The following is a 20,459-nucleotide window of genomic DNA, read 5'->3' as shown; positions in this document are numbered from 1 at the left end:
GCAATTACTAAGATCTGAAAGTGTACCACTGTGGCATGGAGAGTTCTGCTGCTATTTAAACCAATGGCAGAGTCAGTTCCTTAATGAAGTAGGTTTTGTTATAGTGAATATATACAAATCTAGAAGTATCACTATATCCAGCTTATTCTCACTTTGCCCAAACAATAAAATGCCTCTCTGTTCTTACAATATGACTCTCCTATGTTGAAAAACTATAAGTTCTGAAACTATTACACAAATTGTAGAGCTGTTTATAAGCACCCTTAGATCTGCTTCTGCCAGCTACAATAAAATGACTGTTAGTTTTGGGCTAACAGGTGAAAGAGGAGCCCTTATTCTCTGACATGCCAAAGATTGAATGATCATGGAAATATTTACTGCTTCACTCCTAAGTGGTCCCTCCAGGAGAGGGATGGCCCTCCACGGGGTGGGCAGGACAGCATGGAGAAGCTTCCACAGCCACTGAGCCTGCTGTGGTAACAGTTCAGTGCTCTCGAGCTGTCAAACCAGCCCCTTTCAAAAGCACTAAATGTTTTAAAACTTCGAGATTATACATGACTAAGCTTTACACCAGCATTTTGATTAACCCCATTAAATAAGTAATCGGAAAACCCTTTGTGTTGACAGATATTGCTATACTAGAAATTGTGTATATTTTTCTCTTAAAGCTACTTTGAACTTTCACTAGAGATTTCATAGTATCACTACTTCCTAGCAATAAATACAGTAAGAAGTGTAATAGGACATTTCAAGTTCTCATGGATGTTTACAATGTACTAGCAGAAAAAAAATGGGTGTTAAATTTTCTTCTCCTCATACTATTTGGGCAGACGGTCTCCTTTGAACAAAGAAAAGATTGCACCTGACAGGCTTGTAAGCTACTATACTCTCACTGAAGTTCTAATAGTTAAAAAGAAATTCTAGAGCAGTAGAATGAGAAAATCAGCAATAAGTAGTTATGAATACAGTTTAGATACAAGTTAAACATGAGTCAGTAACACTGTTGCAAAAAAAAAAAAAAAAAAAGCAAACATCATTCTGGGATGTATTAGCAGGAGTGTTGTAAGCAAAACACAAGAAGTAATTCTTCTGCTCTACAGCACACTGATTAGGCCTCAACTGGAGTACTGTGTCCAGTTCTGGGCACCATATTTCAGGAAAGATGGACAAATTGGAGAAAGTCCAGAGAAGAGCAACAAAAATGATTAAAGGTCTAGAAAACATTACCTATGAGGGAAGATTAAAAAATGGGTTTGGTCTGGAAAAGAGAAGACAGAGGGGTCATAACTGTTTTCAAGTACATAACAGGTTGTTGCAAGGAGGAGGGAGAAAAATGGCTATTTTTAATTTCTGAGAATAGGACAAGAAGCAATGGGCTTAAATTGCAGCGAGCGAGGTTTAGGTTGGATATTAGGAAAAATTCCCTTTCGGGGGGTTAAGCACTGGGATAAATTGCCTAGGGAGGTTGTGGAATCTCCATCATTGGAGATTTTTAAGAGCAGGTTAGACAAACACCTGTCAGGGATGGTCTAGATAGTACTTAGTCCTGCCATGGGTGCAGGGGACTGGACTAGATGACCTCTCAAATTCCCTTCCAGTCCTATGATTCTAAATACAACTTACTAAAATTATGAGAGTGGATCTACGATGCTCATGGACAAATTATTAGGGGAAGTAAAGTTGAAGAAATGAGTTTTGCATCTAGTCCTGCATATGGTAAGGTCTGTAGATCGCTCTTATTTCTTGCAGCAGAAAATACCAGAATTTAGGTCCTGTGCCTGTGGAAATAGTCTTCTGCATTCCTGAGCCGGCCTGCTGGTTAGGAGTTTTTTCTGATGGAATGCAGCCATCACGCAAGGTCACAGTTGCAATGGAAAAGGTGCTTTCTCAGGTAGCAGTCCTAACCACAAAGTCTTGACACTCAAAGTCCTCAAACTAGATGCTTTTCAATGGGGAGTTAATGCAGAGCACAGCATAGGGGGAGAAGTTTTCATGGTGACCCAGGTTAGTAGGATACTGCATTTGGTAGTAATTGGGGCTTCTTTGAGGTATGTTTCAGCCTTAACAACTTGCAAGAATCAAACTGGAAGTCAAATACATAATTAGTGTCCAGGCCTACATCTGACAGGCTATGGCCAACCTAATTTTCTGGACAATCATAAATGAAGTGGCCATTGTGGGCATCCAAAACAGAGCCCAAAACTGCAGGCTAATCCAACAATCTGAATGATGTTAAAGAGGCAAGTTCTTCAGAGCACTTCCATCTTATTGTAATCTCTATCTTGATTGGATTCAGCTTTAGTCTGATGCTCTTCATTCAGGTGACTTTGCTGCCTTTGTATTGAGAAAGCTGAGACACAGTGCTGCTTATAGTGGACTGAAGGAGAAGTCATCTACATATTGCAGGTACTTCTTTGTTCTCCATAACTCTCACCCAACTTCATACAGATGTTGAGAAACTTGGAGAGGACAGTGTCTTGCAGGCTTTAGAGGTGGAGGAACAATTACCCATTGTGACCTTCTGAGGTAAGAAAAAGAGGAAGGTCATTAGCTATTTAAGGATGTTTGTGGTCACCTAGGCAGCATTTTAGAGCAGACAGGCTTATTTGGGTGATCAGTAGTAATCGGGATGAATATGAATGTACTTCACTTGTCTAGACAGGTGGTGGTCATCCACCAGAGCATTATATTTAATGCTGTGTCAGTACCAGGTCATGTTCTGAAGCCTGCCAGTGAGATAGAAGATACCAGCAGCTAATTGGCAGCAGAAACTTTGTTAGCTTCTCCCTTATCTTGCTTAGATAAGAGGTTAAAATTCAGTGCTATGTCTAGGAGAAAAACTTTTTTAAATATGATGAAGACTGGGCTGATCTAAAGGTAGAGGTCTGCTTTGTTATTAGCAAGAGCAAAGCTTACTTAATAGTGACAGTCTCTGAAAGATGGTGCTTCTGTTTGGCCAAAAAGATGGGGTCTTATACAAAGTTCTATCACAGAAGAAGAAGAGCCTGTGAGAGGAAGGAAATTGAAGAAAAAACTAGCTATCATATAAAAAATGCAGATTAATGTTCAGATAAGCATCTCAATTGGTTGTCATACAGCATCAGCACTATTTGACTTTACCTTGCATCTTAAACAAACCTGGTCAGATACTCTTCAGAACATTAGCAAGAATCAGATAATGCTTTGGGGTTCTACAGGACTGGTATCTTTGCCTGCTATCTTACAGAAGTCAAGCCTGGATAGTAGCCCATGCTGAGCTGTGTTGTGATCTTGGCGTTTATACTGTCACCTTTCACAGTATCATTTTTGAAAAATGAAAGTTTACTTGGAATACTGAAATGCTGATAAGTTATTTTTCCAGTTATACATTTGTGTGACAAGTCACGTGCACTAATAAAATAAGTTAACTTGAATATTCAACACACTGCAATTAAGATAAAATGCTCTAGTACAGGTAAGATAAAACCTCTAATATACAGAAAATACAGCTCCTTTTAATGTTTTTATTTTGCCCATATACAGGTTGCCAGTATACAGCATATCACTGACAACAGGCAGTGCAACACACTATATTGCATTTCTGTTGGGCCAAAGAGTAAAACAAAAATGGTAACAGTGCATCAAAACTAAGGTTGACAGGTATCCACACGTCCCCTCACACACACTCAATTAAGAGCACAAGTTGAATCAAAAGTCATTCCTTAGAATTTTTGGTTGCAATACTGCCAATATAAACATAAGTTTTAAAAAAGTACATGTCATAGAAATGTTTACAAATAAGTTAATTTCAATATTCACATTAGAAAAATATACATTTGATATGATCAGTCTTTTCCAGAAGAAAGCATGTATAAATAAAACAGGTGTTTATATTTATGGCTCCACTTCACGAGAGCAAAATATCTTCGCTTTGGCCATCCGCTTCCATTGCCAGTAGTGCTTCCACAGTTTCCAAAGGAACCCCCTCAGGGGTGCGAATGTGCATTGTAGTACCATCAGCATTAGTTACAATCACAATGCCTTCTGCTTGAGACAGAACAGCAGTACCTGGATGAGACAGAATAAGCCCATCTGCAGTCTGAATAAAGATCTGTTCGTGTCCCTGAGACAAGAATTCATGGCTCTCATCAGCAATCTCAAAGGCTACAGTTTCACCTACAGTAACTGCATTCTCTAGCTCATGTTGTCCAGCATGTTGTTCCTCTAGCCCACAAGAGAATTCATTCAAGTTTTTAATTGAACTTTCAAGATTCTCCCGAATGGATATGGAGGTTTCCTGTACAGGATTCTGATGTGGGTCAGTTTGAGTCTTGTATGAATGGTCTACTGGCACAATGCTTGTTGAAAAGACTTTTTCAAGCTGCTGCATCTGATCAGCAATATCAGCATCATTAAGTTGTTCAGACTGTTCACTGGTAATAGTGTAACTCTGGTTTTCTTCATCTTGTTGAAGTTTCTGATATTTTCCATTATGATCACCTTCTTCGTTCATTGACAAGTTGGTACTCTGATTATCAATCACATCTTCTGATACCATGCAGTTACAAAATTCAGAACTTGTCAGTCCACCTGCTGTGTTCTCATTTACAAAATGTGCTTGAACAAATTCTTCTGGTGAGTTATCTGCCTCAGCATGCAACAGTACTTCAGTACATGGTGGAGATGTGTTACTTGTACTATCTGGTCCCTGTATACTTACGGGTTGAGAGCATTCCATTCTCATGGACTGAAAGATATCTGAATTTGCAGAGTTAGTTCTAGTTTCTAAATCAAATGATTTACGTTGCTCACCCGTATGCTTTGCACTTCCAGTTGTGCAAGGAGTAATACCGCTGTCTTCGGAGAGCACAGACACCCCATTTAGTGGATTAAAACCTGAACAGTTGAGGGGAAAAAAAAAGTTACAGCATGTTGTCCAACAATATGATTTTGGACTCTCAAAAGTAATTTTCTACAAGCATCTTTCTAAGATTTTATCTAGTTTTCCCTCCCATCAAGTAGTGTTGGATTCTTGGAACAGAATTATGCTATTGCCCATATGAATAACAGTACAAAAATACTTTCTAAAATATCAGAAGTATACTTCTACTCAGGTTCTAGAAGTAGCTCTGGTAGGTTCCATATTTATTCTCCCAATGGCTCCATATCAAATGATCTTAGTTTATGAGAGGGTGGTGGTTGTTTTTTTGTCCGAGTCCTGAAAACAGCCTGTGATCAAAGATATGCTGGGTTCTTTCCATCGTGCATGATACTAGTAATAAAAGATACAACAGCAGCCAAATTATGCCCCTTTTGCTTTTTCCAAAGCGTCAAGGTAATCCGCTGGCAGACTGCAAGACATTTTGTTTATGTTGACTGTCCACAGGCATGGCTGCCCACAGCTCCCACTGGCCGTGGTTCGCCATTCCTGGCCAATGGGAGCTGTGGGAAGTGGCATCCAGCATGTCCCTGCAACCCATGCCACTTCCCGCAGCTCCCATTGGCAGGGAATGGTGAACCGCAGCCACTGGTTGCTCCGGGCAGCTGTGCTTGTGGACAGTTAGTGTAAAGAAAATGTCTTGCAGCCCGCCAGTGGATTACCCTGACGGGCCGCGTGCAGCCTGTGGGCCGCAGGTTGCCCACCACTGCTATAAAGGGTAGATGTTACACATACCGCATGCTGGGTAATAACATGAGAAGACTGTATGTTACTAAAATTAATCTGGCTGTTTATTAACAGAACTGTTTACAGAGATGATGCAAGTGCACCTAGCATTCTAGCTGTGTGTACGCAGACTGACTTCCTATGCCTCCTCCAAAATCTTGCCTCCTGCACCTGTGCAACTTTGTTACTTTAATAGGTTTTCACAGGTGTAGTCGATTGGACCTTAGTAAAAAAATCAAACTCAATAACAAATACTGATATGCCAACTCATTCAATTTTAGCTGTTTCCTCTTCATGGTTAACAAGAGTCAAAACTTGTTTTTGTCATTAACATATTGACTACACAGGAGACCTGTCAGGTAAGAAAGTGCCATTTTTATATAGTTAGTTTAAGGTACAGCTCCACTTTAAAACCTAACACAAACCTTAGCGGAAGTACTAATGAATCAGATACTGTTTAACTTTACTGAATTTTTAAACAAATGGAAGTACAGCAGAAAATCCTCTTATAAATGAGCTAAGAGGAATGTGGTCTTGTGAGGGATCACAAAAAGTGAAAGGGAAGAAGGGGCAAAAATCAAATGAGCTAAAGCACAGAAGCTTGTACTAGTGGCAAAAGAACAGCTATATAAAAAGATACAGTCCTTACACTGATTTGATCTACACTCTGCCCCACATTCTGTCTTTTCGGTGTTTGTACGGTCCCTAGTACAATGGGATCCTGGTCCATGATAGGGGCTCCTAGACACTATGATAATACAAATAAATAATATTCTTAATTCAAACTTCTCAGCTAAACAATCATTTAAGGACCTACAGAAACAAGTCCAAGACTAAGTTGAAGGCATGGTCATACATCTTTAGAGACAACACAAGATAATGGAATTAACTGACATTCACCATAAACAGAACAGAGTTGGTAAGTTAGAAGTTAAATGTTACCGTCTTTTGTAGTCAGCGTAGACAAGTTCCAGCTCTTTTCCTCTTCTCCATTTTGGCTAGCATAAACATCTTTCACATTCTCCAATATGCCTTCTACTCTGGTCCTTTTAGCTGATGGCAACAGTTCTTCATATGAACTCTGTCAATATAAAACCTAGCAGATTTGATATCACTTGCAGAAATAGACAATTTGTAATCTTTTCTAGTATTAAGTGAAACATTACTCCCACCTACAACAGTTTTTCAAAGCTAGGAGGCCCTTAAAATAAATTCTAAACACAATCTAGAACTTTGTAAAGATGTTTTCTTGTCTTTTAGTTTTGAAATCTTTTAAGAAACCTGGCCTTGCTTCACAATTTGAGGGATGGGTCTGAGAGAAGTCTCACTAATAAGATCTGGGACAGCTCACACATAAGTAGTACCTACTATAGAAGAAAATCTCTCCTCCCTCCCCTCTTCAGCTTCAGTAAAGGGCAGTGAACTCCCTGACATGAGAAGTGCGAGTGGGGGTGGGAAGGCTGACAAGGTCATAAGTTTAAGCACAGGCAGAAAAAAGGGAAGATGCTGCCATCACTCCTCTCTAAAGATAGCTCTGAGGGCTCGTCTACTGTATAAAATTAGGACGACTTATTTAGGTTGACTTATGGCCACCATGGTAATTCAGTCGGCTGTTGGTATCACATTGCCTTCCTTCAACCAGTGGAGCACAGCCTCACGAGGAGCGCTTGCACTGACTAAAGTGGGGCATTGCAGGGCACTGACAGCCAACATGGCACACTAACAGCCACGTGAGGCTCACAGCTGGAGCCCCGGCCTCGGGATAGCAGTCCCAGCTGTGAGTCCAACTGGTTCAATTTCACAGCATGGAGCCTACTAGCAGGGAAATTGACATTCTTGTCCATTTCACGGCTGTTATTGTCTCTGACTCAGAGCAGTGGTGCTCTGAGAACACTGGGAGCTCAGCCCTGGGCAAGGCTCCCAGCTGGAGACAAGAAATTGGCCAGGCTCAATTTCACAGAACCAAGACTACCAGCGGTGAAATTGACATTCTTGTCAATTTCACAGCTCCAAGTTATAAGCAGGTGCTGCTGACAGAATGACAGCCAAGAGGTGATGTAAGTAACAGTGTCTGCATGGACACTGCATCACCCTAACTACACCAACAGAAGTGCTGTGCCTCTCATGGAGGTGGACCTGTTATGTCGGTGTAACAGGTCACTTACTTGGGTGGAAGCAGCATTCTACTGTAGACACGGACATAATTACGTGGATAAGCTGCCTTACATCAACCTAACTCTGTAGTGCAGAGTAGACCAAGTCTGAACTGAGGCTGCTATCAGAGGAGAGGAAACTATCTGCTCACTGCTACAGCCACAGGCAACAGATTAAATATGCTAATCTGATCCTTTCAGACACAAATAGGCTGGTTTCACTCACCACTGTTAACCTAATTAGCTGCAGCACTCACTTCTCCCCCACTACTTAAATTTGCATGCTGGCCAGCCCACCTTTTCCAACCAAGCTACTGTTCTCTTCCAACAGCATGATACTTAAGGTCAGCCTGCCAGATCCTGCTTTAGATCAGGGGTTCTCAACAAAAATGTTTGGTGGCCTCAGAATGCGCCCATGAACTCTTGCTGGTGGCCACTCTGACAAATTTTCCTATAATACTTAATCTTTAGGAAAAACAAATAAATATGCACATGCATGTCCAAATCATTGCAATTTATTTATGTAGGGGTTTTTTCTGCTGCCTCCCTTGGCCCCCCACAGATTCTCCTGGCCCTTCTCTGCCCCCAGACCTTGCTGCTTCCCCCACACCCCATTGCCCCGAGCTCCCTTCCACAGCCTTGCACCCCAGGTTCACTCAACTCCTCCTCTCCTGACCACAGCTCCCAATTAGGTCAGCCCTGCTGAAGTACCACTGCCCTGGGCTGAAGCCCAGAGCCAGAGCCCCATGGGTACAATGGAGGAGGGGGCTGAAGCCCAGAGCCCAATGCTGGAGCAGGGAGGGTGCTGAAGCCCACCCCCAGAGTCCCACAGATGAAGCTGGGCGGGGGGCAGCTGAACCCAGTCCCCAGGAGTAGCGCATCCTTAATGAAGGAGTAAGGGCAGAAACACACTGAAAAGCTAAACTCTTTACCTAGCTAATTTTGATCTCTTCTTAAATACCCCCCAATCTGATATTTCAGTGTTATTGACTCAGAAAACTCAGTTATATCTGGAACCATCACTTTAATGGAAGTCAAGTAACACTATTATAATTTATTTCTTGAATATTCACATTACCATATTTTAAAGAGGCTTTAACTTGTTTATATATTAAGTTCACAATTATTCTGTACCTCATTTGCTCGTTTTTTCCCTGCTATCTCTGTAAACATTTGTTCACCAACTGTTTTAATTATACATTGTGTGGAGGAATCTATAGCTTGTAACTTTTGTTTTCCAAGAAGCTTCTCTGTAATTCCTAGTGATTCAGCAACCTATAAAATAATTTGGGATAACAAAATATAAGTGTGGTTTCTCCAACACCAAATTTTCAATACTTATATAGTCAAATATGTTTCTAAACTGATCTAGAAAGACATTCAACACTGGGGTCCACTCTATCAGTCAAAACATATATACAGCTTCTTGAGCTATTTTAGATTACAATAACTTCTACAATTAGCCTCCATTCAGATTAAGCATCTCCTATATAACAGCTAAAAGTAAAAATCAAGAAGGTAAGCTTAGAGCAAGAACTAGGAATGTAGTGGATATGGCTCACAGTACCAGAGTAAGTTACTGAACAGCAGAGTTTAACAAAGGACACTAAAGTTTGCTCATGACTTAAAGTTCTCCCAGTCTTTATTTTTTTAAATCCCTTTGTATCCTCAGACTCCGAACACATTCTCTTACCAATTTTTGCTCTATTTTGTGAACACATTGGTTTGTTAGTATAGGGTTTCTCATGAATGCTGGACTTTTTTTTTTTTTAAAAAAAAGCACATTACAGCATGTGTTCAAAAAAAAAAATCAAAGTATTATACATGGACTTTGCAAAGAGAAGCAAAAGAGGTAGGTCAAATTTTGGGCCTACCAACCTTGACAATGTCCCTTTAAATTGGTACAATTTCATTTCTCCAAAGAGGAAACATCATGATTGAGCAATTGCATGAGATAAAGTCAGATGAACACATGTAATAGTAATACAAGGCAAACTTTTGGTATATATTATGATTCTGCCACGATTTATTCTGAAAAACAAATATTCGATTAGCCAATGCTAAAACTGCATACTATATTTCATTTTTACTGAGGATTACTCTATTTCCTCTCTTCCCTTCCTCCCCTGGATTTTCCAGTTTGTCCTGTCTTCTCTTGGTCTCACTCAATTTAAGATCTTTGGAGCAGAGACGGTCTTTTGTGCCTTGTAAAATACTGATCATGTTTTTTGTACTTTAAAAGTTTTGCCAGCAATAATATGTACAAAATATTGTGTTATTCACTACTGAAAATTCAACAGTGATACACCATTACTTATAGAGAGTCATTTCATCCCAAGCATCAGGAACTGTAAGAGATGTGAGATTCCAATATAACTCTCTCTCACCGAATGCTAAGAAGTGAAGTAGCGTCTGGAAAAACTGAACTCTTTACACCAGCACACATTTGTATTATCATCATCTGCACAAACAAGCTTTAAAAACTGAAAAAGCTATTAAAGAGCTAATCTTTGTTGTGTTACATGCCTCAGTTTGATTATGTTCTGTTAATGAGCTTGCTGAATTTATACTTTCATTGAAAAATTAAAAATACATTTTCAAATGGTTCAATTATAGGGCATCTAAAACTGTAATGTTTACTAGAAAATAAAACTTTAGCAAATACAATGGATTTGTCTGCAGGAGGCTCTTTGCATCTCTGTCAGATCCTCAAATACCACTTATTTTAGCTCATCCCCAAGGGCCTCATATCTTGGCCACTTCCTTTCTAGCCAAAGATGGGATGAGATTCTGTTAATGCTACTGTCCATCAGAGATTATGTTGAGTCACCAAAGTACCCCTGGCAGCGAAGCATAGCTTCACATTACTCTAAGCACCTGGGGTTTTGATTTGCATTTTGTAATTTGTAGTCAGATATCAACTAAGGCTGTGGTTTAATCAAATATTTTTTATTACTGATCAAATTCCAAAAGATAAATATCTTTAAATCTTTTGATATGTGTCCTTCAGTTTACACTTTATCTCCATTTTTTCTTACCAGGAAGTTGCTTTTCTGTTCACTTATGCTATATAATGCTTAGCAAGAGAAACATTGCTGAACATTCCCTAAAATACCTCCTCCAAAATGTGTCCTCTTACCTTGGGATCTTTTATTTCCACAGGCTGCTGATAACTCAGAAAATCAGAATTACTGAAATGGTCTTGAGACATTTTCTTTACCATATTATGTAACTCTTCAAATTCTCTATAAACATCTGGAAAAAAGGCTTTTGCTGGGTAACCTTTTTCAACCTAAATAGAAGCAAGCAAGAACATTAAATATGAAATATAATTAATTAAATAAGCAACATATAGATTTTGTTTTGCTTAGCACTTTTTTCAGTCCTCATTTTATTAACCTTACCAATCAGTCCAGAAAAGAAAGGATTGTAAAATCTTCAGAAATAGCACTGATGAAGCAGGCAGCAAAAATGAAAAGTATAATCTGGCAAACTATCAATCTTTAACTACATGAGACTCAAGTGTGAACTCTAAAATGTCTTCAGCCTTCATATGTATAACACATGGAACTACGATTAATTCCCAGAGATGTTTTCATGGTGTACATGAATGATAAAATCTCCAATAATTTAATATATGTACATGATGAGAAAAGCTCACCTTCATCAGTAGAAATTCAAACACAGTAACAAGCTTTGTCAGGCGGGGAAGAGCCAGCTCCATTAAATCTTCATTGTCACATTGTTGGATTAGCTGGTAAACACCAAAATAGTTTCTTTAAGGGGAAAAAAGCCAATATATGCTAATCATCCCTTAATTCATAATGTAAAATCTTAGTTCTCCACTACAGGACCCAATAGTCACTATTACAGAAATGGCATGTGGTAAGGACCAATTCACTTTCTTTTACAGGATCAATAAAATTAAGTGGCTTTTAAGAATAAATGTGAATGTAAATATTTGACCAGAAAAGTTAAGAGTATGGTCCATTCTTTCAACACAAGAAGTTAATGATCAGTCTCAGTAACAATTGTGTACTTATATGAAAAGAAAAGTAGACCTTAATGAATTAAGCAAATAAGCACAACCACAAGCTCAATCCACAGTGATGTGCAGGAAGCTCAGAAAAACATGACAATTACTTAGATTGTAAGAAAAGTATGTTTAGAATAAGATGGACTCATTTTTATTACACACAATTTTTATATATTAATGGACACACATAGTAGCAGTGGCACTACTAATTATTTTTCCCTAAAACAGAGCCAAGAGTGCATCAAATTACTAAGAGGCCAATAATTATTATCCACAGGGCCAGTTTCAAAAAAAAAAAAAAAAAAAAATCTGTATCTTTTACCTATAACTTGATTTCTATGTTTTGCTTAAGAACTTATTTAAAATTTAACTTTGGTATTTAAATAACCCCCAGGGCTCCTCATTTATGCACATACATGTCTAGCTATATGTCAAACATACAACAGCTCCTTGGAAAGCACACCCTCACTACATTTTGATTAAATTTATCAGATTTTGGCAGCAGGTGGGGGAAAAAAGGTACATATGAAATAATTGCAGAAGGGAACCGTACCTCTTTTAGTCCAGCCTTTCTTCTAAATATGATGTGTTCTGTTGCCACATTACTAAGCGACTTAGAAGGGGACCGACCAGGTCTACTAAGTCTTCCCGAACACATTGATCTTCCAGTCATCCTCGGTCGGCCACGTCTTTTAGGTCGTCTGGGTCTTCCAGGTCCATTTGGCATTCCAGGTCCCTGATGTACTAAATCAGTCTCATTTTGTTGTGCTGCCAACAAAGGTCTGTCTGCTGCAGATTTACCAGTCTTTATAAAAAAAAACAAAAAAACAAGAATCATTAAAACAGTCTCCCTCAATATGCTGCTGAGAAAATCTCAGTTTAAAATATTTAGCAAAATTATTCAACCAAATGCTCTGAGTATCCCTAGCCTCTCTTTGCCAGAAGCTGGGAATGGACAACAGGACAATCACTTGATTGCCCGTTCTGTTCATTCCCTGTGAAGCACCTGGCATTGGCCACTGTCGGAAAACAGGATACTGGGCTAGATGGACCATTGGTCTGACCCAGTATGGCCATTATGAAACTAACTTGAAGTTAAGAACATTTACTATGCAATTTCAGTATTATTTGATATGATAAGTATAGCTGCATTAGTATTTGCAGGATTAAATTAGGAAGAGGCTAGGGACACACCTGCTTCTGTAATTTGTTGTCACTATTTGTAATGTTAGTTCTCCTGCCGATCCATTAAATTAAGTATTATACACAACACAAAGGGAATTTGATCATAAACAAGAGTAGCCTACGGTCTTGTCAAAGTGCTTTCTGATTCAAAGATGGTATCTTTTATTTTAAAAGATTAAATAAAATGGTTTTATATTATTAATTTAGATTTAAACAATAGTATAATAGATCTAAACAAAAAGCTCTAGTTGCCCTGATGGTTAGTTTTACAATATCATAATGACCACTCAGCAGTATAGGTGCCAACTTTCCCTCTGCCTGGTGGGTGCTCGACCCTCCCCCACCCCCAAAGTCCCTACCCCCTTCCTACCCCATTCCACCCCCTTCCCCTACCCCACCTCTTCTCCACCTCCTGCCCTGAGCGTGCTGCATCCCCACTCCTCCCCCTCCCTCCCGGAGGCTCCTAAGCACCGCCAAACAGCTGTTAGGTGGCGGGGGTGGGGGGCGGGAAGCGCTGGGAGGGAGGGGGAGGTGCAGGGACGCAGCACGCTCAGTGGGGGGAAGGAGGCAAGGAGGAGGGGGCTTGGCTGCCAGTGGGTGTGGAGCACCCACTAATTTTTCCCCATGGGTGCTCCAGCCCTGAAGCACCCATGGAGTCAGCACTTATGCTCAGCAGTATTAAGTTCATATATGAATAACAGACTCAATGCAGCAGCAGCATTAAACAATCAAATGGAATGAAACAAATTAATTCAGCCAGCCAGAATACCAAAGAAACTATCCCCTATTCCAGACACTATACCTTCAGCTTTCCCTCAAAATACTGTCAAACAAACAGTTTCTGCAGTGAGCACAGGAGGTCAAGTTCAGGCTACCCTGAATCTTATGTTTCCCTATTTTTAAGAACATAAGAACAGCCATACTGGGTCAGATCAAAGGTCCATCTAGCCCAGCATCCTGTCTTCTGACAGTGGCCAATCCCAGGTGCCCCAGAAGGAATGAACAGAACAGGTAATCATCAGGTGATCCATCCCGTCACCCATTCCCAGCTTCTGGCAAACAGAGGCTAGGGACACCATCCCTGCCCATCCTGGTTAATAGCCATTGTTGGACCTATCCGCCATGAATTTATCACGTTCTTTTTTGAACCCTGTTATAGTCTTGGCCTTCGCAACATCCTCTGGCAAAGAGTTCCACAGATTGACTGTGCGTTATGTGAAGAAATACTTCCTTTTGTTTGTTTTAAACCTGCTGCCTATTAATTTCATTTGGTGACCCCTAGTTCTTGTGTTATGAGGAGTAAATAACACTTCCTTATTTACTTTCTCTACACCAGTCATGATTTTATAGACCTCTATCATATCCCCCCCTTAGTCGTCTCTTTTCCAAGCTGAAAAGTCCCAGTCTTATTAATCTCTCCTCATACAGAAGCTGTTCCATACCCCTAATCATTTTTGTTGCCCTTTTCTAAGCCTTTTCCAATTCCAGTGTATCTTTTTTGAGATGGGGTGACCATATCTGCATGCAGTATTCAAGATGTGGGCATACCATGTATTTATATAGAGGTAATATATTTTCTGTCTTATTATCTTAACCTTTTCTTAATGATTACCAACATTCTGTTTGACTGCCGCTGCACACTGAGTGGATGTTTTCAGAGAACTACCCACAACGACTCCAAGAGTAGTAGTAATAGCTAATTTAGACCCCCATCATTTTATATGTATAGTTGGGATTATGTTTTCCAATGCGCATTACTTTGCATTTATCAACATTGAATTTCATCTGCCATTTTGTTGCCCAGTCACCCAGTTTTGTGAGATTCCTTTGTAACTCTTCACAGTCTGCTTTGGACTTAACCATCTTCAGTAGTTTTGTATCATCTGCAAATTTTGCCACCTCACTGTTTACCCATTTTTCCAGATCATTTTTTAAAACTGTTGTTGTGGTCTCAATACAAACAAAATCAAGCTATTTAAGCAACCTATTTAACAATGGACATGCAGGACTACAATATTCACTACACCAAAAGAAGTTACAAAAATATAAATTTTTTAAAATAGTCTCAAAGCTACCATGGAAAAAAGTTGGCAAAACAGAGTCCAAGAATCTCTCACTGAAAGCCACTAGCTAGCTAGAATATTAAAATTAATGTCCCAAAGATTAATTACCATTTGAAGATATTTATAAACTGCCTGATCACATTAATGTTACAATAATTCAAGCGTCCTCTCAGTTCTATGAACGCATCTTAGTCCTAACCTTCAATACCTCTTGCTTATGCTCCAACAATATCCCCACTCTTTGCACAGATTTCGCAAATTTAGTACAGTTTTACCTATCAAGGACTAGATGCAAATTACCAAATTCATTCGACTGCGACTGAAGTTTTTAATTTGAAGTGTGGGTCACTGGTGCTACTCTTCCTCCATAATCTACCTGTATTGATAATCCTCTTAATGTTTCTTGATAAAGATCATAACTGACAATGGCTTATGGACAAAAATATAGTTATTTGACAAAAAAAAAGAAAGGACAAGGAAAAAAAAGTATCTAGCCTGGTGACTGAAGCAGCGACAATAATTAAGTCAATTTATAGACTAGTAAGTCATTCAGTTACCAAGGGGAAATTTTGTGTGGCTCATATTTGTCAGATAGAAATTTCAGATTTTCTGTAGCACTATATTCAGCCAATCAACAGTCCTAAAGATTTTATGGCAAAATAAATTCAAAAGACCATTTTTAGGTTTTTCTTAAGTCCCCATCACAGGCAAATTAGATCTACATAATGAGTCAGTTGACTTCATGGAGCTTTCTGTTCTTTTAAGTTGTAGAAAACTCTGCTTTGTGTTTGTAATTATCTACTAACCTTGCTATGTCTCAGACTACCCACATTCACACTTCTGGAAGCAACATCACATTCACAAACACGCAACAAATATAACATTGCTGCATCCAAAAGAACAGTCTTCCTAAAAAGGCGGTTGTGATACAATTATACCTCCACTGTTCACAGTGGAGACTTTCTTTCGCAGCAAAAAGGTTACAAAGACCATTCATTTCTATTGACAAATGCACTTCACTATGAAATGGACAGTTTAAAACCAGTTTCTTGGAACCTCTCCAACTGAAACTACTTATTTTTCTAACTCAGGAAATTCTATTCTACCTACCCTAGATTTCCCTCTATAGTTTCAATTGCAGAAGTCATGCTTCACTTCCAACAGTACACTACACAGCATAGCTGTCCACTGACAGCTGAGTTTCAACCCAGCAGAGGCTGTATTTCAGTGATGGGTCAAACTGACTCCTGAATATAGAAGGTGGGTTTTTTTAAGCCTTTTAAAATGAAATATACATGAACTGCACAGTGTTTTTTCCTTATGTGAATGCTGAGAAATAAGTGAGGTTAGTTACAAAGTCTAAGTCTTATTCTCCCCATGCAGGTCACTACAATTTTTTGTTCATTTGTTATTTTAAAACTTAACCAATGGTCATACATATTTATTGCAGTTTCAGACAAGCAGATTGCAACTTTTCCTAATTCATTCCTATTCTCTTTTGGTCACGCACCTAGGCCACTAACTTCAATCTATGTAAAGAATTCCAATTGCCAGCAATAGGAATTCAGAATATGAATTAGTGTAGAATAAGGTTCTAAAACTGCAATAATATTGGAGTGAAATTGCCTTTATATTGTTTATGAAACTGCGTATTATGCAGAAAGCAAACTACTACTTTACCTGTTGCTCACTCTGTGAAGAAGCAGTTTCTTCCAAACCAATAGCTAGCGAATTTTCATTATTTAAAGTGACAGCAATTGGTTGCGAGAGCGTCAGACTCACAGTTTCATCTTCTGCTCCTCCAGAAATATCCAGAAACACACGTCTGTTAGTTTTATTCATAGAGACTTTTTGCTGTGAAGACTCCAATTGTCCGTGACCTGGATTAAGTTTATAATGTCGTGCTAATCCTCCTTTTCCTATGTAGGATTTTTCACAAGTCTGACATTTAAACATTTTGGGCTTCAGGTTATAATTCAAAGGATTGAATAATGCATCCGTTCCCTTTGCTTTCCCCTCATCGTCATCTTCTATGCTTAGTTCAGAATAGTCATCAGAATCAGACTGATGACCGTCGGCCAAATCCTCTGTTTTAATGAATTTATAATCTTTCGCTTTATATTTTGGAGGACGTGAAATCCGTCCAGAACGAGTCTTCACTTTCAAAGATTTTTTTAGCTTTAGTTCTTCTTTTTGCTTTTTCTCAAGGCTCGAGATAAGAGTATTTGCTGAACTGGCTGCCACCAAAGTAACATTTTGAGACTCAGCAGCAGACACTGCGGCACATGTAGTTTTTTGTCCATTCAATGTCTGGTGTGTGGGAATCTTATTCACTGACACTGGTCCATCAGGCGCTAACGGTCTCTGCACAAGTAGCTGAACTGGAGGCTCAGAAGAACTATGCAAGAAAAACTGTTGCTGCTCAGTTCCTGTTACAGGCTGTATCCTAATAATCTGGGGATTAATAATATTAAGTCTAGACAGACCACAATTCCTACCAACTGGCTGACTCGGTGTTATAGCTTTGGACTGGACTTCTGCAAGAGGTGGCACTGGCTTTTCATTTTCTTTCATCTGCCCCGGCTGCACTTGAACACAAATGGCTTCTAATTGCTTTAGGGGGAAAAAAGTTGAGAATGTAAATGTACAATATTATTTATCAAGATTTTACATCTTTGTGTATAAGACCTTACAGTGAAACATGAAGAAACTAGATATATCATCCAGTTTTCTTACAACCCTCAAGGTACATATTTCCTTCCTTCCAGCTACTAAATTATGATACAGTTGCATTTGTTGCTTAGATAAGGATTTTCAGTTTACTTTGTATATCATATCATTGTTTTATTTGTAATGTCCATCAACCATGAATTTAGTTGCCAAAAACTAAAGAATAATTTCTGCAAGTGGATCTGTTGGACAGAGCCCTGTTGAAGTCAATGGGGTTCACATGGGCAGATTCAGTTGCAAGCTCTAGACCTATGCTGAATTTGTAAACTGAACAAGCACATCTCACCCACAGGAGACCTACTGTCTATTAATTTTGCAGGCCAAGTATTAGGCCACAGTTATACTCTAATAAATGCACAGTTCAAAAAATCCATAAGATGATATAAACAACTCAGGCCACCAGCCTATCACCTCCTGTCTGTCCTCCTCTCTCCATCCTATTTATTTATGGTCTTGTTTGGTTTTTTTTTAAAATCACACCACAGGGTTAGCAAGGGACTGAGGAAGAGTCAAAGCCTGTCTATTGCTTCTTACTTGAAAAGTGTCCACTTCTCTAGCTGCAAGCCACTCATCAAAGCACTTAAGCACATGCCAGAGTGCAAGCACACAAATAATCCCTCTGATGCTGTACAAACACATGCTTAAGTGCTTTGCTAGATCAAGGCTTAAATGGACAGCTCTCCATTTAAAAAAAATTCTACAAGTTAATTGATTCTAGTTTTGTCAAATAATCCCTGCCCCCCCCCCCCGAAATTAAGCAAATACTATTCCTCAAAGAAAAGACTCACTATTATTACTTGTATTACAGTGATGCCCAGAAACTCTAATCATGGACCAGGATCCCATTGTGCTAAGCACTGTATGAAAGGACAGAACAAAAAAATATAGTCCCTGCCCCAAAGTGCTGACAGTCTAAATTCAGTCCAGACATCTAATTTCAAACTTCAAATGTTCCTATTACAAGAAGAGTGTGAACAAAGATTTTTCTGTTTTTAAAAACAGTCTTCTGTAATACAAACACAGCTGAATGAATGTTACTCACTTTTTTTTTTTTTTTTAAGTTACTATTGGGCAAAAACCAAGCATGGAAAATCTTAGCCCAAAAGGAAAATATTTGGGAAAGTTAAAGAGTGCATGAAAACAAAAGTTATAATAGAAACAGCTTTAAAATCTCAAGTATAGCAGGCAGCCACTGTAATAAAAAAATCCCCATAGATCAATGGGCTAGCATGAATTAAGCACCCCAAACACTCAGTTGCCGGATACACTAGACTGACAGGTTACGTTGGCCCAGTCACTGTAAAGTAGTTCTTCCAAATCATGCTGGACACCTGTGCTTATTCTGACAGACTAGAACATAGGTCACGCTGACCAGCGCCTGTCACCTCCATTCAACAGTGTATGCTCTACCTTGTTACTGAGCTGCTCCCAACACCAGTCTTCCAACTAGGAGACTGGAGAAATCTAAATTCCAAAGTAGGTTAAACTGATCAGGAAATTAAGGTGAGCAGTGGAACTGGTGCACTGGCACGCAGTACAGTTTCATCACTGAGAAAGGACCATGACTATTCAATGTTCAGCACATTCTAAAGCCCAGGCCCAATTCCATATTGGAGACCACTTTCCCATTCACTTGACCCTTGGCTTTCCTAAGACATCTCCTCTTCCCCTTCGTTTACCTTGTGTACAAGGCACCTGGTGGTACCGATAGCTTTGCCCTGCTGAAGGGCAACCTGCTGGGCCACATTCTGCAACTGCTGTGCTGCATTGTGCATGATACTAGTCACTGGCTGGGACCTGGAGGCAGCAGTCAGGCTACAGCCCTGTGGGGATCTGCTGAACCCTGATGCTGGGGGCACGAGGCTAATCTCCTGGGGTAGCGAGTACCCCCCACCTCGGTGAGGAGGCAACAATAAGGACCCAATGCCAGCTCCAGAGGAGGGAAGAAGAGACGGTGGAGGCTGCTTCTGGGCCCTGCTCACTTGTTCGATGACCCTCTGCAGCTCCTCGGGGGCCAGAGGCGTCGCTGTGGCCTGCTGGCCGGGAAGCTGAGCCAGTGGCTCGGCCTGACTCTTCTCCGCCGGCAAATTCCCCGGCAGCCCAACGGCCTGGTTCTCGGTCGCCGCCACCAGCCGCTCCTCGGCGCTCAGCACAGCCCCCTGCACCAGGTTCCCACCCGGCTCCAGGTAGAGAGTGGTGCCGACAGCAGAGGAGCTGGCAGCCAGGCTCTGGGCCAGCACCTCGGTCACCGCCAGCACCTCCGCTCCCTCCTCGGTGGGAGATCCAGCCTCCAGGGGGCCCAGCAGGCCCCCGTCCTCCTCAGGCTCCAGCGGACCCAGCAAGTCAGCCCTGGCCGCGACCGCCCCGGGGAGATACCCAGGTCCCAGCAGGCCAACCCTCTCCCCGGCCGCCGCGCTGTGGAGAGCCCCGCGGGCGGCGGCCGGTCCGGGGGGCTCTCCCTCAGCAGGAGACGGCGGGGATGCCGCTGCCACGCTCTCGCCGCCCCCATCCCCGGGAGCCGCCATCTTGGCAGCCGTCGGGGGACGGGAGACGCATTCGGCCCCCAGGTCTTAAAGGTGTGGAGCGAACCTAGAAGAACCGGCAACGCAGGAACCAATGGTGGCCGTCCCTGCGGCCTGCACACGTCA

General features: G+C 40.6%; 2 protein-coding genes across 5 annotated transcripts in view; one reads left to right on the top strand and one right to left on the bottom strand.

The window, feature by feature from the left end:
* The window catches only part of CINP (cyclin dependent kinase 2 interacting protein), a 14,636-nt gene extending 9,270 nt beyond the window's left edge, over positions 1 to 5,366 (top strand). The window contains exons 5-6 of the mRNA XM_078853388.1: positions 2,322 to 2,406; positions 3,523 to 5,366. Coding sequence (XP_078709514.1) covers positions 2,322 to 2,406; positions 3,523 to 3,613 — 176 coding nt within the window. The 3' untranslated portion in view covers positions 3,614 to 5,366. The remainder of the gene's footprint in view (positions 1 to 2,321; positions 2,407 to 3,522) is intronic.
* On the bottom strand, positions 3,475 to 20,459 carry ZNF839 (zinc finger protein 839). 4 transcript variants are annotated; one of them, XM_073349696.1, is made up of 8 exons: positions 19,491 to 20,459; positions 16,762 to 17,694; positions 12,387 to 12,638; positions 11,459 to 11,551; positions 10,937 to 11,089; positions 8,932 to 9,072; positions 6,587 to 6,725; positions 3,475 to 4,875 (listed from the first exon to the last, which is right to left on the bottom strand). In XM_073349696.1, the coding sequence occupies exons 1-8, from the start codon at positions 20,334 to 20,336 to the stop codon at positions 3,887 to 3,889; spliced, it is 3,546 nt and encodes a 1,181-aa protein (XP_073205797.1). In that variant the 5' UTR covers positions 20,337 to 20,459; the 3' UTR covers positions 3,475 to 3,886. The 4 variants fall into 4 exon arrangements, with proteins under 4 accessions (XP_073205797.1, XP_073205800.1, XP_073205799.1 ...); XM_073349699.1 differs by having other exon boundaries at positions 19,794 to 20,459; XM_073349698.1 differs by lacking the exon at positions 8,932 to 9,072.

Source organism: Lepidochelys kempii, chromosome 6 (assembly GCF_965140285.1).
Source record: "Lepidochelys kempii isolate rLepKem1 chromosome 6, rLepKem1.hap1, whole genome shotgun sequence".
Taxonomy (NCBI): Eukaryota; Metazoa; Chordata; order Testudines; family Cheloniidae; genus Lepidochelys; species Lepidochelys kempii.
This window is presented reverse-complemented; position numbering and strand designations above follow the sequence as displayed.